The sequence below is a fragment of the Jaculus jaculus genome, chromosome 9 (genome assembly GCF_020740685.1).
Source record: "Jaculus jaculus isolate mJacJac1 chromosome 9, mJacJac1.mat.Y.cur, whole genome shotgun sequence".
Classification (NCBI taxonomy): domain Eukaryota; kingdom Metazoa; phylum Chordata; class Mammalia; order Rodentia; family Dipodidae; genus Jaculus; species Jaculus jaculus.
In genome coordinates, this window is record NC_059110.1 from 51,484,785 (window position 1) to 51,504,435 (window position 19,651).

Genomic DNA, 19,651 nt, shown 5'->3' on the forward strand with positions numbered 1-19,651 from the left:
CACTTTCTACATCTGGCTTTACGTGAGTACTGGGAAATTGGACTTTGCAAGTAAGTTCCTTTAATCATTGAGCCATCTCTCTAGCCTCCATGAATTACTCATTTATTTATTTATTTATTTATTTATTTATTTATTTATTTATCTATCTATCTATCTTACTGTTTGAGCTAAGACTTCAAGTACATGTTAAACAACAGTGGGAAGAGTGGACCACCTCTATCTTATTCTAGACCTTAACAGGATTATTTCAAGTTATTCCCCATTTAGTATGATGGGCTTCATATCTGTTATATCTAGCTCTTATTATGTTGATATGTGATCCTTCTGCTCCTAGTCTATCCAGTGTTTTAATCATGGTGGGGTATTTTGTCAAAAGCCTTTTCTACATTTATTGAAATGATATATGATTTCTGTCCTTAAGTCTTTGTATGATGTATTATGTTTATTGATTTTTCTTACATTGAACCATCATCCCTACATCTCTAGGATGAATCCCACTGCATCAAGGTGGATGATGCTTTTGATGTGTTTTTGGATTTCATTTGTAAGAATTTAATTGAGAATTTCTATGTGTAAGTTCATTAGAGATCACACACACACAGTATAATTTTCTTGTGTCTCTGTCCAGTTTTGGTATTTGTATAATGTTGGCTTCATAGTCAGGGATCCTTCCTTTTCACTTTTTACAAGTTTAATTTGGCAGTGCATCCATCTGGGCATGGACTTGTTTTACTTGAGAGACTTTTAATTATTACTTCAACTTCATTAGGCTTTGTATCTCTGTTCAAGTAATTTATTTTTTCTGGATTAAGTTTTGGTAGGTCATATGAGTCAAGAAATTCTTTTCTTCCAAATTTTCCAATTTGGTGGAATATAGGTTTTTGAAATATGTCTTAATGATTCTGTGGTGGTAAGGTGAGTTTCTTGAAGTTAGAAAACAGATACATTTTTCTGATTCAGCCTTTTAATTAACCTATAGATTTTGATTAGTGAGTTGAGTCCATTGTTGTTGAGTTACAATGGAGAGGTATGAGTTAATCCTTGTCAAGTTGAAGAGTTTATGGTGTTTTCTTGATTTTCAGTTGCTTTCATATCTGTCCTACTTTTGATTATTATTTTTTCCCTTCTGTTTCTTAAGTATGTTTATTCTTCTTTTCAATGCTAAGTATTTCATTCATTATCCTTTGTAGAATTGGCTTAATGCTCATATATTCATAAAGCTAACTCTTTTCATGGAAGTTATTCCTTTACTTTCTGTTATGAAAGATGATTTTGCAACAGTTTGGGTTGGCAGCCATGGTCATTCCAAATTTGAATTTCCAAGCCCTTCCAGCTTTTAGAGTTCCCATTGAAAAATTTGATGTAATTCTAATGAGCTTATCTTTGTAATTGATCAGCTGTTTTCCTCTTTTAATATGGGAAATTTCTTTGCTGGTCCTATCTATTTGGTATTCTGTTTGTTTCTTGTGCCTGGATCACCTCTCTTGTGTAAGATTAGGAAATTTTTTTTCTATAATTTTATTGAAGATATTTTTTCTACCCGTGGCTTGTAGTTCTTCCCCTTCTTATATTCCCATAATTCAAATATTTGGTCTTTTTAAGGTGTTCCACATTTCCCTCATGATCTGTTTTTGTGTTTTCTGATTGTTCATTTAAATTTATTTATTTACCTACTTACTTATGAGAGAGAAAGAGAGAGAGAGAGAATGGGCACTCTAAGGCCTCTAGCCACTGCCAGTGAACTACTTGGTTATGTGGGTTCTGGGGAATTGAGCCTGGGTCCTTAGGCTTCACAGGCAAGTGCCTTAACCACTAAGCCATCTCTCCAGCCCATTTGTTCATTTTTATCTTGTTATTGATTTTGGCCTCCTTATCTATTCTGTTGGAAAGGCTTTCTTTGGAGTCTCTTAAAATGAATAATTTCATTTTTGTTTTCCGTTAAATTTTTCTTCGGTGTTTTCATCTCTTTATTGAATTCTATTTTTACTTCTTTTAAATTTTTTTTTTTTTTATTTGAGAGAGAGAAAATGAGTACACCGGGACTTCCAGCCACTGCAAATGAATTCCAATGCATGTACCATCTTGTGCACCTGGCTTACATGGGCACTAGGGAATTGAACTTGGGTCCTTAGACTTCACAGAGAAGCACCTTAATTGCTAAGCCATCTCTCCAGCCCTCTATTTTTATGTCTTGCTTTGACTTTCTTATTTCTTTTTGGAATTCATTCCTCCATTTGATCATGTCCTCTCTGAGTTCATTCCACTGTCTATTGAGTTCTGTTTGTTGGTTCTCTTTTATTTCATTCAGTTATTTGTTCATAGCTTTATTAAGTTTGTTGAATGTGCTCATCATAATTGCATTTTGGAATTCTTTGTCTGGAGTATTCTTTGAAAAGTTTTCATTGGAGGCTTACTATGTGACTATAAAATTTTGGTAGTGTTTATCTTTCCTTTGTTTCTTATGTTATTTGTTTTGTTTGTATCTGAGATAGCCCTTTATCTTGATAACAGTAAAGCAACAGTGGGCTTGAGGAGCCTGTGTAAGTGGCCTGGTCAGCCTTCATCCCGGGGGTGATGTGTTTGCGATCATCTTCAGGCCTGGGCTGGGCACAGTGGAAGCTGAGGCAGCTCCTCTTTATTTCTGCAGTCTGTCCATGTATCTGGCCTAGGGATTATGACAAGCTTTGGTGTCTCTACTCAGGGTTGTGCAGGCAGGCAGGTAGGTCAAGGAGTGACTTTCAATGTGAATGGGCACAGGTGATACACTCACCTATATCCTGGGAAACCTACTTAGTGCCAAGGCTAGGCAGTGCAAACCAGCTCAGGTGTCCCTGCTCAGGGCAGCACAAGCAGATAGGCCATAGCATCTCACAGGGGTTTTGTTTTGTTTTATATTTTAAATTTTTACTTTATTTTATTAGGCGGGGGGGGGGGGAGAAAATGGGTATGCCAGGGTCTTCAGCCGCTGTAAACAAACTCCAGATGCATGAGCTACCTTGTGTGTCTGGCTTAATGTGGGTCCTGGGGAATTGAATCTGGATTATTTGGCTTTGCAGGCAAATGCCTTAACTGCTAAGCCTTCTCTCCAGTGTCATCTAACTGTTTTTATCAGTTCCAATCTGAGAGATGTTGAGATGCTCTTGAGTATTAATTTTCTTAATAGTTGTGATGTTTGCAAAAGCTACTTACATTCAGTAACTCTTCTTAATTCTCCATATCATAAACTTAATAAAAATTAAAGAAACTCTTTTCTTCATCTGGAGGGTCCAGCAAATACAGCTACTAGGACGAGATATGAAGGGACCTGCTCATGATAAACTTTGGAACCAGTTAGAAGCTGAAATACATTTGCATCGTCACAAAACTGTTATCAGAGCCTGTAGAGGACGGAATGACTTGAAGAGACCCATGCAAGCACCCCCAGGCCATGTATGTTGCTACTTCCCACTCACCCTCTTCCTGTTTGCATTGATTTAGTATTTGAAAGTTTTATTTAAAGAATGAAAATTGGGCCTGGAGAGATTGCTCAGTGGGTGAGCCACAACTCACAAATACCATTGCTTGTACGTCAGATCATATTTCAAATTTTTTCAGAGTCATGACTGATTATGCTTAAATTTGTCTTAAACTTAACTGAGAATGGGGAAATTGTACAAGAAAAATTTTGGTAACTACATCCAAATATAGATTCTAAACTAATGTTTACTCTTGTTTGGTCTTAGATTAAAATCAAATTAGAAATCTGCTTCCAGTTTACTACTTGGATAACACTTTTTGTTCACATGCTTTCTTTCTGGATATATCCTTGTTAAGTGTTATTACAATAGTAATTGATAATATAGACCTTCATAACAAATTGTGTATATATGAAGCATGCCTAACTCTTATGTAATAGCTCACATATCTTAGATCAAATAAAATTTAGCCCTAAGCAGTAAGAAACTCTGTTACTTCTGCAAAAATAATTATAAGACAAATAAGTGTACTCATAGGATTACTGGTAAAGGAATGGAGATTATAATCCACACTTATGCCATTTATTTCTCTGGGCCCTATTGGTCCCCATTAACTTCTAGGTCCAGTAGGTTTAGGGAATAGATTAAGCCAAGTGTATTTGTGTAATTAAAGCTCACCAGTAGCCTTTGTGCAAGTGGCTAAATGTTAAGCTGAAGTATTATGCAGTGGCCAGAAGATAAAAGTTACTTGACATTAAATGTAAGAATTTTAACTTGAATATTGGGCCTTTTAAGTAAAATAGTAGGCATAGTATTATTGTAATGGGCCCCGATAGCTCATTCAGTGACAGTATGATAATTTAAGGAGAAAGTGAGGGAATCATAGGAAATATTATTTGAAAGTAAGGAAGGCCTAGAGAAATAGACTTAGGAGATTTGAAGCTGGGTATAGTGGCTTACATCTATACTCCCAGCACTAGAGAGGCAGAGGCAAGAGGTGCTGCTATAGTTTCAAGGTCAACCTGATATACAGCGTGAATACCAGGCCAGTCAGGGACATATAGCCAGACCTGTCTGAAAAAAAATCTCTTCTCTGCCTCCAAAAATAAGTATGGGGTGGGGTGCTGGTTGAGTTAACTGACAACTATTGGTTAAGGTGATATGTGAAAAGAAAGAGACTGCTTTTGGTTTGGTCAACCAAGTGTGTGCCAAGAAGTCCATCCTGATATGTAAATGTCTAGAGTTCAATACAAAGATCATAAGTGACAGAAATATTAAGGAAGCTGTTCACCTATTATAATTGAAATTAATTAATTAATTAATAGAATTATTGGATTAGTAATACAAGATGCCTTATTTAGCAGGTAGACTTCAGAGAACCAGTGAATAAAAAAGTAATTAATGTTCAAACTGGAGCATTGTTTTTTAAGTTTCAGTTGAAATTGGTACAAATCTTTTATGATATTTTCAGGTAAAAAAGGATGGTGCTGGGTGTGGTGGCGCACGCCTTTAATCCCAGCACTCGGGAGGCAGAGGTAGGAGGATCACCATGAGTTCAAGGCCACCCTGAGACAACAGTGAATTCCAGGTCAGCCTGGACCAGAGTGAGACACTACCTCGAAAAACAAAAACAAAAACAAAAAAAAAGGATGGTTACTACTCTATTTTTTTTTTACATCAACACAAGTTTAATTGCCTATAAAGCAAAATAAGGCAGGATATTTTGTAAAAAGTGCACATAAACCCTCCCTATTGCCCAGTCCTCGAGAGACTTATTAGGTATGTCATTATCTTGGGCAGATTCAGGTTAGGAGCCAAGATGACTACTCTATTTCTGAAAGATATTTATTGATTAAATTCCTTACAATAACTTTATAATGTCTTATAATTTGAAAAGATATATATCATTATTGATAAAAGATGAGAAAATCTTCTATAAATTATGCCATATTGACAGAACAGCATTTTCACTTTTGCATTTAATATTTTAATTACTTTCATAACGCTCTACCGTGTATTAGTGCCAGAACAATTAATGAAGAATTCTTTTAAAAATATTTTTATTTTTTTATTGAGAGAAAAAGAGTAAATGAGTTTATAGATGTGCCAGGACTTCTTGTCACTGCAAACAAGCTCCAAACATATGTGCCACTTTGTACATCTGGCTTTACATGGATACTGGGGAATCAAACCTAGGCCTTCAGGCTTTGTAAGCAAACACCCTTAATTGCTGAGCCATCTCTACAGCCCCTTAATAAAGAATTCTAAAAGTAAGTTATGTAGCACAAATTGTACTCTATTCAGTATGTTATTAATCCTTTTTTTTTTTTTTTTCCTCACAATAAGGATCAAGACTCCTTAAAGAAAAGCCAAGGAGTTGGTCCAATTAGGAAAGTGCTTCTCCTTAAAGAGGATCATGAAGGCCTCGGCATTTCAATCACAGTAAGAAGTAGTGCTTCCGGTCTCTTTTTCATAGTTACTGTGCTGCTTTCTTAGGCATCATTTAGGGAACAAAGTATTCTTAATATATCTCTAACTAAATTCATCCATAATTTGAATACTAATAGTTTATGTAAAATGTTTTTTCTTATGGAAATCTTTCTAACAACTATTCTGTATTCCTTTAACAAGCATAGTTTAACATTTCACTGTGACTGAAGGAGTTCTATATTTTGATGTCTCTAGGAGCTTGTGGGAATAAACGTGGCTGTTTTGTCATGTGTCTTTAGGTTGTATTCTTCTCTCTAGGTATGTGTTTTTCTCATGTCTCCTCTTTACCTGTCAGATGTCACTGGGCTCAACTATCACATATTCTTTTGTTAATTTGATGCCTATACAAAAGTTTGTCTTGGTCAATACTACTGAGGAGTATATAGACTGAGAGCTTTTTATTATAGTCTTAGTACTTTCCTCTAACTTTTATTTATTTATTTTTAAATTTAATTAATTAATTAATTTATTATAGTCTTAATGCTTTCCTGTAACTTTGAGAATATTTAAGCACCATGTAAATTTATCAGTTTTCTGGTTTTGCTTAATGCAGAAATGTTTATTCAAAAATGATTTATAGTTATTAGGTAATTATCTTAAATGTGTTACCCTCAAAGTACAAAAATTTTAGTAGAAATAACACACCATGATGCAGGCTAGAACATAAAAGTATAATTATTTCTTCAATTCTATATTACATAATTTTTCACATTTTGACACTTCTGAATTTGACACTTATCATACAATCTTAAAAATATTTTTTGTGGGGACTGGGAAATAGCTCATTTGGTAAATTGCTTGATTCAGACACATCAGAACCAGAGTTCAATTTGCAGTAGCCACATAAAAATGATGGATGATGTGATGCATCTTGCCACTTCCAGCACTGGGCAGGCATTTATAGAAGGATTTTTGGCACTTTCTGGTCAGTTTAACCTAATTAGTGAAACCCAAGATATGGCTCAAAAACACAGTGTTTTCCTCTGGCTTCCACATGCACCCACCCTGCTGGAACACATGCACACACCCATATAAAAACATACACATAAAAATTATTATTTTATTTTTATTTTTTGAGAGAAAGAGAGAATGGGTGCGCTAGGGCCTTTCAGCTACTGTGAACAAACTCCAGACACCTGTACCCCCTTAAGGCATAAGTGTGATGTTGCATGTTTGCATCATTTCCTCTGGCTTTGTGGGACCTGGAGATTCAAACATGCGATCTTAGGCTTCATAGGCAAGCGCCTTAACTGCTAAACCATCTCTCCAGCCCCAAAATTATTAACTGCTGTGGTGTAGACTGGGGAAACAGCTCAGAATGTAAAGTAACAAACAAGAGGACCTGAGGTCAGTCAGTACCCAGCACCACATAAAAAAGCCTGATATGGAGCCAGACATGGTGACACATGCCTTTAATCCCAGCACTTGGGAGGCAGAGATAGGAGAATTGCCGTGAGTTTGAGGCTACCTTGAGACTATAGAATGAATTCCTGGTCAGCCTGGGCTAGAGTGAGACCCTACTTCAGGAAAAAAAAAAGCTTGATGTGGTGATGTACACATAATCCCAGCATTGAAAGTGCAGAAACAGCAGGACCCATGGGGCTCACTGGCTAGCCATTCTTGCCAAATCAGTGACCTCCAGATTTAGGGAGACACGCTGTCTCAAGAAAAAGGAAAAAAAAAAGGTGGAAAGTAATAGAGGAAGGCACATATGTGCACACAAAAAAGTGCTGTGTGGGGGCTGGAGAAATGGCTTAGTGATTAAGGTGTTTGCCTGCAAAGCCAAAGGATCCTTGTTTGATTCTCTAGGACCCACATAAGCCAGATGTACAAGGGGATGCATGTGTCTGGCATTCATTTGCAGTGGCTGGAGGCCCTGTGCCACTTCCCTCCCTCCCCCCTCCTCTCTGCCTCTTTCTCTCCCTCAAATAAATAAAATATATTTTGAAAAAGTGCTATGTAATACTTGTACATAATTATTTTAATATTTAAGAACTTAGGTTGTTTTATTGTGGGCACTTTGACATTTGAGACTGTAGTAATTTTAGAAAAGCACATGTTATTCATTTTATTGAGAGATACTTCTTAAATAGCAATAAAATTTCATTCAGCATTTATAGATTACATATGCTTACTGAAAGCTATTTTAAGACATTTTTATCTCTAAAAGTGATATCATTTTTAAAGCATAAACTTAACCTACTACCTTGTTGTTGTTAGGGTGGAAAAGAGCATGGTGTTCCAATCCTCATCTCTGAGATCCATCTAGGGCAGCCTGCTGACAGATGTGGAGGGTTGCACGTTGGGGATGCTATTCTGGCAGTAAATGGAGTTAACCTAAGGGACACAAAGCATAAAGAAGCTGTAACCATACTTTCCCAGCAGGTAAATTCCATGATGTAATTAAAATTGGTTCTCTCATATGGTTCATATTGACTCTGTTAAATACTTCCCACTAAGGTTTCTTAAGTAGTAAATGTTTATGGCTATGCACTTCCACATGATGGTGGAGTGCTGCTGTGCACATCCATCTTTATGGCCTTGTGGGTCAGATAACATAATGGGCTGCTCAGGTCACATAGTAACTTGATGGCCTATTGTCAAGCATTTAGTTTCCACTCAGGCACCATAACAGGCCGAGAGTTGTCTTTCAAAGGGAGAATAATTTTCCACAGGAGACAGCAGGGCCTTGCTCCAAAATCCCAAGGGCTTCTGCTGTGATTCACCTATGAGGGCCTGCTGAAGGCGCCAAATGGCATCTCTATCTGCCACTGACACCTAAAGAATCATTGGATCTGCTGGATCACCTGGTCCAAGTGGCAGAGCAGCCTGCACAGCTAGAGCTTCATTGACGATCACTGTATTATCTGTCTCCCAAATGATCTTTTTAGAGTATTATCTGATGACAGAGATCTAAAGATGCTACTGTAGCCTCCTAAGTTAGTGTTTTCTTAACTCAGTCTGACTACATGGCAGTAGCACAGAGTAGGATGAATGGCAGCAGTTGTAAAGGAGCTAGACATAAGGAAATAAGATAAAAGGAGCTGCTTAGGGATTTACCAGCAATAACTACAGAGAGGCTGACTTTAGGAGGAATAGTCAGAATTGAGCAAACATGGCCCACAATTTTCTGAATTGCAAACACCAGACTTGTATGTTTTAATTGTCATCTTAGTGACAGTTGTAGCTTGGATTTTTTTCACATAAAAATGATTTGTACTTTTTTGTTGTCATTGTTTTTGATTTTTCAAGATAGGGTCTCACTCTCAGCTGAGGCTGTCCTGGAACTCACTATGTAGTCTCAGGGTGGCCTCGAACTCATGGCAATCCTCCTACTTGTGCCTTCCGAGTGCTGGAATTAAAGGCGTGCATCACCATGCCCAGCTATGATTTGTACTTTTGTGACTGAATACAAAGTTCTATTAAAGGGCAACAGTAAAACTATTGCACACACAGTCTAGCAAGACCTTTAGAGTCACATGTCTGGTTTCCTTTGTGCTTGTTCATTATGTTCAAAAAATTATATGCTCTCTCCAATACTACTGACCCTACTCATTCACGTCAAAGAAACTATAATGGGGTTATTTTGAGGAATAAAGGCTATAAAATTATGTACACTATATTATATAAATATAGTAATTATTATTATTACATAAAATACTTCAACAGTATTATCCTCAGTGAAAATTGAAAAAGAAAGAAAAAAAATTGGATAAACAGTAACAAATCTGATGTGATAGCTCATGCCTCTAATCCTACCACTGATCAGTCTGGGTAAATTTCAAGCTAGCCCATGGCTACAGAGTAAAACTATGTCATCCCCCACAAAAAGAAAGAAGAAAGGAAAGGGGGGAATAAAAGACAAAAGGGTAAAGAAAAGGCTCCAGGCCAATGAGAAAACTTGTCTCAAAAGGAGGTATACCCGTGTCCCTAAGGTTCATAGCCAAGGTTGTCCTCTGATCTCCATATGCACGCATGCATGTGCACACACACACACACACAAGCATGTACACAAAATAAGACTTAGTAGGGAACAATCATTATGGTAGCAATGAACATTAAGGACAGGTTTTTATGGTACCCTACATTTGTTTATTTAATATCTGACTAGGAAAATTTGTTAATTTGCTAATTAAAACTGTTGACAAAGTACAAAATGACTTTTAAATTGAATACTTGCTCTAAATTCTATAATTTAATACTTAAACATCCTTGCAAAACAATTTGAGGGCTAGAGAGATGGCTTAGTGGTAAAGGTGCTTGCCTTTGAAGCCTATGGATTCAAGTTCAATTTCCCAGTACCCATTGTAAGCTAGATACACAAGATGGCACATGTGTTTGGATTTTGATTGCAGTAGCTAGAGGTCGTAGCATGCCTATCCTCTTCTTCCCTCCCTTTCTCTCTCTCTCTCTCCCTGCCTCTTTCTTTTTTTTTTTTTTAATTTTTATTAACATTTTCCATGATTATAAAATATATCCCATGGTAATTCCCTCCCTCCCCACCCCCACACTTTCCCATTTGAAATTCCATTCTCCATCATATTACCTCCCCATTACAATCATTGTAATTACATATATACAATATCAACCTATTAAGTATCCTCCTCCCTTCCTTTCTCCACCCTTTATGTCTCCTTTTCAACTTACTGGCCTCTGCTACTAAGTATTTTCATTCTCACGCAGAAGCCCAGTCATCTGTAGCTAGGATCCACATATGTCTCTCCCTGCCTCTTTCTATGTGTATGTGTCTCAAATAAAATAAAAATACTTAAAAAAACAATTTGATATATTATTTAAAATATTGTGATCAAGCCAGGCATCATGGTACCTTTGAAAAATCTCTATGAACCTCAATGAAATAAGTAGAATATAAACCAAGGTGGTGGCACATGCCTGTGATCCCAGAAGTTGGAAGTTAGAGGAAAGAGAACCAGGATGATTTGTCCATGGCTACATAACAAGTTCAAAGCCATCCTGAACTACATGAGATCTTTTCCCAAATAAAATAAAAAATATATTATGTTCAGTGGAAAGAACCACTATAATATTAAAAGATTGTAGAGAAGGTTAATCGGGATTGTGTAGATGACACAGCCCTCACACCTCTCTTCCTTTTAAGGTTCTAAAATTTCATTATTTGTCTGCAAGGGAGTGGTATATGCCATCTCCTGACCCTGTATCCATCCTAAAGACTATGAAAATTGTTTTGATTGTGTTCACAGTTAACTTCACTTCCTCATTTTCATCCTGCTTTAGAGAGGAGAGATTGAGTTTGAAGTAGTTTATGTGGCTCCTGAAGTGGATTCTGATGATGAGAATGTCGAGTATGAGGATGAGAGTGGACACCGTTACCGTTTGTACCTGGATGAGTTAGAAGCAGGTAGTAATCCTGGTGCTAGTTGCAAAGACACAAGTGGTGAGATCAAAGGGTTACAAGGTAAAAAAAAAAAAAAGTCACTCTAAAGTTTCTTAAGAATCTATTATTAATAATGTTTTTAACATGTGAAAACCTCAGGTATTCTTCAGAAACATTGCTTTAACGATAAGGAAACCAAAGGAATAGATAGCTTTCTCTTGCTTATAATTTTATAGTATACCATTAACTGGTGAAATTTTACTTATGTAAGTTTTGTAGATTGATCTTAGGCCAGTATGCTTGAAAAATAAATTCAGATTATTTATACTCTGAACAAAGACAGCAGCTTCACTTCATATGTCTTGTAGTCTGCCTTCACTCTCCAGCAAATGGTATTTCCACTGGGAAGAAATAACTGTACAACAATTTTAAAGAAAATTGTTGTGGCATTATGTCAGTGCTGAGCTGCCATCCCATGACTTTATTGTTTTTAACCCCTTCATGGTTCCCTTTGGTATTAAGAAGGCTTGTTCCTGTTTGTTATTGTTAGCATACTTTCTTCTTAACCCACTCTATTGCAGTCAGCTCTAATTTACTTGTAAGCTTATAATCTGTTTGATAGGTTAGCAAAAATTTGTTTTAATTTTTAATTAGATGTTTTCTTGCTAAAAACTAAATTTCTAGCAGTCAATTCTAGTATGTACTTAAGTGAATTGAAAAATCAAGTAACATGGAAGCAAAATATAAAATAAAATATTCACAATTCAGTAGATGGCTGTATAAGTATAAATGAATTTTATAACTTTATGCCAACACTATTTCTTATAAACCTGAATTTTTTACAACTTTTCAAATCAGTCCAAACAAATAATACTTTAAAGGTTGTATAATGTTTAAGACCCTGCCATTTTGCTTTATATTACCACTAATAACTACAGTGGCTATTCTTTTGTTTTCGTTCAATAAAATTATAAAACTAAGTATATTTTTAGACCAGAGATTTGTTGTTTTCCTTCTATCAGGTTATAATAAGAAGACAGTCACTGATGCTCATGAAAATGGAGACCTTGGAACTTCAAGTGAAACTCCACTGGAGGATAGTGCTCCAAAACTAGACGATTTGCATAGTCTGTATCATAAAAAACCATATTAATTTGACTGTTTCCAGATAAAACTGTCAGTCAAACTCTTCTGAATTTGGGGCACCGGAGAAGGATGATGGTGGCAATTGTACAAGATCAAGGGAGGCTGTTTGTGGCCTAAATAAAGGCAGGTACCTCAGGGCTTCATATGAACAATTATCAGTACATAAAACCTTGTTTTCTGTGCTATACTATAAATAGCAATTGCATGTAAAACAATTTTGATTTACTTGGAATTGTAAACACCAAAAGCATGTGTTTCCTAAAGAGTATTACTAGGCTCTTTAAAGTACCAAATTAAGTGCTATTTTACTTGGCTCCTTTTTGTACTTAATAGGACAGTGCTAACTGGAATTTTATTAGTAGTCTTTCAATACAACAGAGTATTCATTTCATATATTCCCTAACATTAACTGTGGAATTTCAAATGACTTGACTGTATTAATGCAGAAATTTAGTTTGACTTATTTTGCGTAACTGAAAAAAAGTATTTTAGGTTTAAAAAACATGTATTGCGTATTCCTGATAGCTAAGTTAGTCCTTCATGATCACTTATGTAATGAGTTGGCCCTCTAGCTTTATTCAATGCAGTAAAAAATTAGTTTTCTTTAACCAACCCTTTATCAATCAGTGCTGCACTAGAAATAGTTTCTGAAAAGTTCCTGTACATTTTACTTTGGGGTTTTAAAAGAAATCCAAATATGTATACAATGCCTATTCCTAATTATGTTGATCAGTGTACACAGTATTGGAACATTACATTATTATTAATATGTAACCTTAAATGTTTATTTTTGGGGGATCTATGAAAGACAGTTTACACATTTTTAGTTGTTCATAAAGTTTGTCTTGTAATAGTCAGGAAACATTAGTATGTCATTCAAACAATTATTTTCTTTTAGTACCTGATTTGCCAGTCATCTGAAAAACTAAGGAAGCTAAGGTGGGCACGATAAGGTGAATACATTTTGATACAGTAATTGTAGTGGCTTTCCTATCAGTATGTTTGACTAAAGCAATTTTCATTTGTAATCTATGAATCTGCTGGTTATCTTGTTTCAATTAAGCATAGAGAGCTTCATATTTACTGTTCTGCAGGCCATTGGGCAAAGTCATACTTCATTTAAATCGGTGATTTTTCCTAATGTCACTGTTTTAAATGATTTACATTTAAGGGAGTATTAAGTGGAAAAAAGCCTACACATAAGGCCTTTAGAATATTATCAGTATCTTTATTTCTGGTTTGCTTGCTTTCCCCAGATGCACTATATTATTTGTTCAATGTTACATCTATAAAGTGTATATATTTTGTGATTTTGCTATTTATAAATTTAGTGTTTTAACTTTTACTCATTTATGGTTTGTTTGGGTTATTTTATTCCTTTGTACATCACCATGTTAATTCATAACTAAAAGTGTATTTTATAATATATATTATTACTGATATTAAAATATGTTGTAGCACAACATTGCCTGTAAGCAATCACTAGTGTTTTAATTGTACAAGTGAATAAACAAGTTACATATTATTGTTTGCTCCTGACAGGGTAGACCACTTCCAAGAACCATTTTTTTCCTCATATATTTCTCCTATGCCAAATATATGGCCCTATGAATGGCTGAGTGGGATCTGCAGACTGGATTTTAACCATTGCATTTATTCAACAACAAAAAGTGTCCATGGTAGCAAATCTGAAACCTTAATTGTTGTGACATGAAACCCTGTTATTGTTGTTTTCTTGAAGCATATCCTGGTTAGAAATGACCGTGGCGTTGTTTTTAAAGGAATGTGCTTTATATACCATGGCTGGATCCTTTGGAAATATAAAGTATAATCTTTTGGTATAAAAACTGAGTAAAATGTTTTTAGAACCATGAATTGGACTTTTTGTGAGGTCCCCATGTACTCTGAAAGATTGTATGAGACAGTTTTGATATAAATTTCTTTCAAGGACTGAGAAACAGAAGAAAGTTTTCCCAATACTTTAAATTCCCTTCCAGGTTATCACCCTTCCATCCTTGTTGCTTCATTGTTTGGAAGCAGCCTGAGAGCTCTGTTGCTTACATGGTGCTAGCAGCTTCCTGCCATGGGTCAGAAAATACCTAGGTTGAAGTTAGTTTTAGGATACATGGCTTTTGGGGATGAACTAGGGTTTTAAACTTTTTCCAAAGCACTGAGAATTACTTTTTGAATTTCACTTTACAAGACAGCAAAGACACTCTAGGATAGTGCCACACAGACAGGGAGGGAACTGTTACAAGCCATGACAGTAAAAAGGCCAAGGAAAAAAATCCATGAAGGCACAAATAATTGAGAACAATTGTTCAGCAGAATACAGAGCTGTATGTACATAAATATATTTGCACTTAACCTCTAAAGTTATCTTCTACGGTTTCTCTGTTAGGAATATGATATAAATGCACACATTTGTTTGGGGACATATCATTAAAATAAATTTATGAAAACCTTGTGAGCCTCGGTAATGAAAGCCTAGCAATTACCAGAAATTAGTACAACCCATTGATGGTGCTGGATTCTTCCCCATGTCTGTGGACTAATTTTGTTTCCATATTTATAAACAAAAATATGTTGGCTCACATGTTGTAAGTTACAAATTATTTAGCATTTTTATTATATAATCTACTATTCATGCATCTAGGCTTCCACATAGGGTCAGCCTCAAGACATAGGATTTATGATAAATGTATCCAGCTAAGTTAAACTTAATATTTGTATTAGCCTATAAATAAAAAGGGCATCTTTTGTATTAAAATGGTATTGATCACATTTTAAAGCAATAAATGTTTTGCTTCTTTCACAGTACATATTTTGGGTTATTGTGTTTCTAGTAGTATCTATTTGTATCAGTACATCATGTAGTGTTTGTAATGACTGGATCTATCTATAATAGGACATTGTGAAGGGGAATAGAATTAACTTTTTAATCTTAAATATTTAATCTGAATTTGTTAAAAAGCATATTTAGTTGGAAAACATGAAGTTCAAAAGACAAACATGCTGCTTTACAAAAAATAAATAAATAAATAAAACTGCCCAGAGCACTTATGAAACCAGTTTTGTGGTACAGTTATCAGATGGCAAAATCACTGATCACTTGGCTCAGTTTTGTGTAACAAATATTAACAGGTGATGTGACTTAATGAGAATAACATTGATAAAAATTACAAAACCTATATTGCTAGTATTTAAGAGGTATTTTTAACATTGGTATATATAATTTAGAGGTTTCAAAGTTATACGTAAAATAATCTTGGAATATATAAGTCATATTTCAGAAAATGTCCTCAATTGTGAACACTGAAAAATATCTCCTTCTTGTCATTGAATAATCTTAATTTAGTTCTAATAGTTACATGGTGTGGTAAGCTACTAGCCAAAGTTCTTGGAGAGAGAACAAAGGAATTTTTCTCCAAAATTCACCCCCATATGATATTGCTCAATTTTTAAGATGTAAAAGATGGCTTTCAAGATTTTACAACCTACTTTTTCCTTTTCTTAGATATGGGCATATTTAGTATTTGAATAACACATGTTGGTGCCATCCTTTCCCTCCTCCCTGCCCCTTTTCTGAAGAGGTCTTCCTCTTTGGGAATGCAGGTCCATCCCATGAGGATTGTGGGTCATGCATTATTGGCGGGGGGAGGCAATGTCTCTGTGCACAGTGTCCCAACTTGTGCCACTAACAATCTTTCTGCCCCTCACCCCCTTTCCACAAATTTCTCTGAGCCATGCTGGGAGCATTTTATGTCTACTTCAGTGATGGGCACTTAGGAGCCTCTGGATCTCTGATTTGGTAGATGTTGAGTGTCCTCAGTGTATTATCTCCTTCACCCTTGTCCTAATATCAGATTCACTAAGCAAGCAGCACTCTTGCTCATTTCCCCAATTCCTCTATGGCTTCAGTTTGGCCTGTGGTGGAGTGCACTGGGTCATTTATCTCCTCAGGTTCAGTGCCCATCTGAAAAAGAAAAGCAGATTCTCCAACTGAGAGTGAAGTCAGCATTGGTTAAATGAGATAACTATTATTAATTTAGAGAGAATTTAAAGGGTATAGACCCTCTTATAGCCCAGGATTAGTAAGAGCTTGAGAATGGAAAGCAGAATCATCTGGATATGATTCTGACCTATTTCCCAGATACAACCACTATGGAAATCAATACAGAGACTCCTGAAAAGGATAAATATAGAGTTACCAAAGGACCCTTACTGGGCATTTACCGTAAAAGCACCACATCTCAGTTCAGAGATATTTGCTCAACCATGTTTATAGCTGCTCAGTTCATAATACCTAAGAACTGGAATCAATTCAGGTGTCCATCATTGGATGAATGGATAACCATGATGTGATATATCTACACAATGGAATTTTACTCAGCAGTAAGAAAAAATGGCACATTGAAATCTGTAGAAAAATGGTCAAACTTGTAACAGATCATACTAAGTGAACTCACACAATCACAGAAAGACAACCATCACATGGTCTCACTCATCTGCAGCTCCAGGTTACTGGATCAGCCCTAAAGGCTGACATAACTGAATCACATCTGGAGGCTTGGGCAATAAGGAGGACAGGGCATGGGAGAAGGGGAAGGTGTGTGTGGGGTGGAGGAGACAACAAAACAACCCAAATTGGAACTGGTACCATAGAATCCTATATCCTGGAAATCAGACTAAATGGTGGAACCCTCAAGAGGAACTAAGGTGGAGCACCTGAATTGAAGGGTCCTGGAGAGGGTGAGATGAAACAACCTTAAATTTCTCCTGTCTATCTTCTCTTTTTTTTTTTTTTCCCTTTTTTTTCCATTGGCTCTGGCCTGTAATCCCGGAACCAGGATGTGGTTTACATCCACAATGAGCTGTTGACCAGAAAGACCTACTAGATCTCCCAGGACAAACAAGACAGACTTAATGTCAGAGAGCTTGATAAGACCCTACTGCTGAAGACACCATATGCTGTCAGCACAGAACATGGAGAGACCTGGTTGAAATCCAGAAAAGAGCCATTCCCCAGACAACTGGCCCATCTAATGCTGGAGAGCACTACATGAGCTACAGGACAAAAGTAGCCAACATGTGTCCAACCAACTCCAAATCTAAGTGACTACAGAAGCAAACAATATGAAGTGATCCACACAAGTGCAATAGTGGCACACAGCCATGGTGGGTAAACAACTACTCTTGGATTGGCTAACATCCATTCAGTAGAAAGTAAACCATTTCTGTATCTGCAAAACCTACCTTTATTATTATTAATATTAATTAGTTTTGTACTCAGTGAGTATAGTCAAGTTGGTACTGTTGTAAGCGTCCTCCTTGACCTACCACCTCCCCCTTGCCCCTCCTTGTTGAGGTATATGGGTCATGCATTGTGGGGTTAGCCCACAGTTATGGGTAGGAGGAAATATCTCTGCATATCATGACCCAATGTGTGGCTCTGACATTCTTTCTGCCCCCTCTTCTACAAAATTTTCCTGAGCCATGTTGAGTTCATTTTGGGTCTGCTTCAGTGAGGAGGTGTTGGGATCCTTTGTATCTCTGGATATCTGATTTGGTAGGAGTTGATTGTTCTTTGTGTCTATCTCCTTCACCCTTGTGCTGGTACCAGGTTCACCAAGAAAACAGCATCCTTGCTTGTTTTGCCAATTATTCTTAGTTTCAGCTGGGGCACTTTTGAGGTATGATGGGGTGGTTCTCTCCTTAGGATCTGCCTGTGTCTGAAAAAGAGAAGCAGATTCTCCAACAGAGAGTAAAGTTAGCACCAGATAAATGAGATAACCCTTATTTTTTTAATAGAGAATTTAATAGGTGTAGGCCCTCTTGTAGCCTAAGATTGGTGGTAGCTTGATAATAGAAAGTGGGCTTATGTTTGGATATGGTATTGACATGTTTCCCAGCCCCAGCTGTGGGTCCCATTCCACTGAGCAGATCAGTTAGCCAAATCAAGAGCAGTTGGTTTCCCACCATGGCTGTACGCCACTATTGCACTTGTATGAGCATCACAACAGGTTATTTGCTGTTACCTGCTTTTTTTTAAGCAAAGTGCTTCAGAAGTATTGCAGATTATTATGTGGTGGTATTTTTCAGGTGCATTTTGAGAGCCATGATCACATCTGTTATCTCCTGCAGGAGGAAGCTAGCTGGGTGCCCAGCTTTCTCCCACTGAATAGTTTGTGTTTAGGTTGTGGCTGTGCTTCTTCAGGCATCTGACAATCACTCTCCAGGACAGGGAATCCTGTGACTCCTAGATTCATGTGCCCCAATCCATCAAGATGGCATTGTAGTCCAACTTGCTTTCACACCGTATTCCTGTTGCCTAGTCATGGTCATATCTGCACTGGGTCCTGGTTTCCTCCAAACGTCCTGCTGGAATTGTCCCAAATAAATCCGTTGCAAAGCAAGTGCTTTTTTTTTTTTTTTTTTTTTTTTGGTCTTTTTGTTTTGGCATCAGTGTCTACTTTGAGTAAAGCCTTGACCAACACAAAAAGAACAAGAGTGAGATTTGAGGAAAACAGGAGGCTGGTGAGATGGCTTAGCAGTTAATGGTACTTACTTGCAAAGCCTGATGACCCAGGTTTAATTACCCAGTGTCCATGTAAAGCCAGATGTATAAAGTAGCACGTATGTCTGTAATTTGTTTGCAGTGGCAAGAGGCCCTGTTATGCCAATAATTTCTTCCCCTGCCTCTCAAATAATTTTTTTAATTTTTATTTTTTATTAACAACTTCCATGATTATAAAAAATATCCCATGGTAATACCCTTCCACTATCACCTTTGAAACTCCATTCTCCATCACACCCCCTCTCCATTTCAATCAGTCTCTCTTTTACTTTTGATGTCATGATCTTTTCCTCCTCTTATGATGGTCTTATGCAGGTAGTGTCAGGCATTGTGAGGCCATGGCTATCCAGGCCATTTTGTGTCTGGAAGGATGATGTATGGGGTCCTGCCCTTCCTTCGCTGCTTACATTCTTTCTGCCACCTCTTCCGCATTAGACCCTGACCCTTGGAAGGTGTGATTGAGATACTGCAGTACTGAGCACTGCAGTCATTTCTTTCCATCACCATGATACCTTCTGAGTCATCCCAAGGTCACTGCCATTTGAAAAGAGAAGATTCTCTACCAAAAGTGAGAGTAGCATTAATATAAGGGTGTGAACATTAACAAGTGCTTACTGGGCGGTTTGT

At 36.7% G+C, this 19,651-nt stretch overlaps 1 protein-coding gene across 2 annotated transcripts in view; it reads left to right on the forward strand.

Annotated features, from left to right (window-relative positions):
* The window catches only part of Gopc (golgi associated PDZ and coiled-coil motif containing), a 109,683-nt gene extending 94,416 nt beyond the window's left edge, over positions 1 to 15,267 (forward strand). For both annotated transcript variants that reach the window (XM_045158511.1, XM_012951589.2), the window contains 5 exons: positions 3,264 to 3,429; positions 5,802 to 5,897; positions 8,166 to 8,330; positions 11,202 to 11,382; positions 12,324 to 15,267. In XM_045158511.1, coding sequence (XP_045014446.1) covers positions 3,264 to 3,429; positions 5,802 to 5,897; positions 8,166 to 8,330; positions 11,202 to 11,382; positions 12,324 to 12,454 — 739 coding nt within the window. In that variant the 3' untranslated portion in view covers positions 12,455 to 15,267. The remainder of the gene's footprint in view (positions 1 to 3,263; positions 3,430 to 5,801; positions 5,898 to 8,165; positions 8,331 to 11,201; positions 11,383 to 12,323) is intronic.
* Positions 15,268 to 19,651: the final 4,384 nt, after the last annotated feature.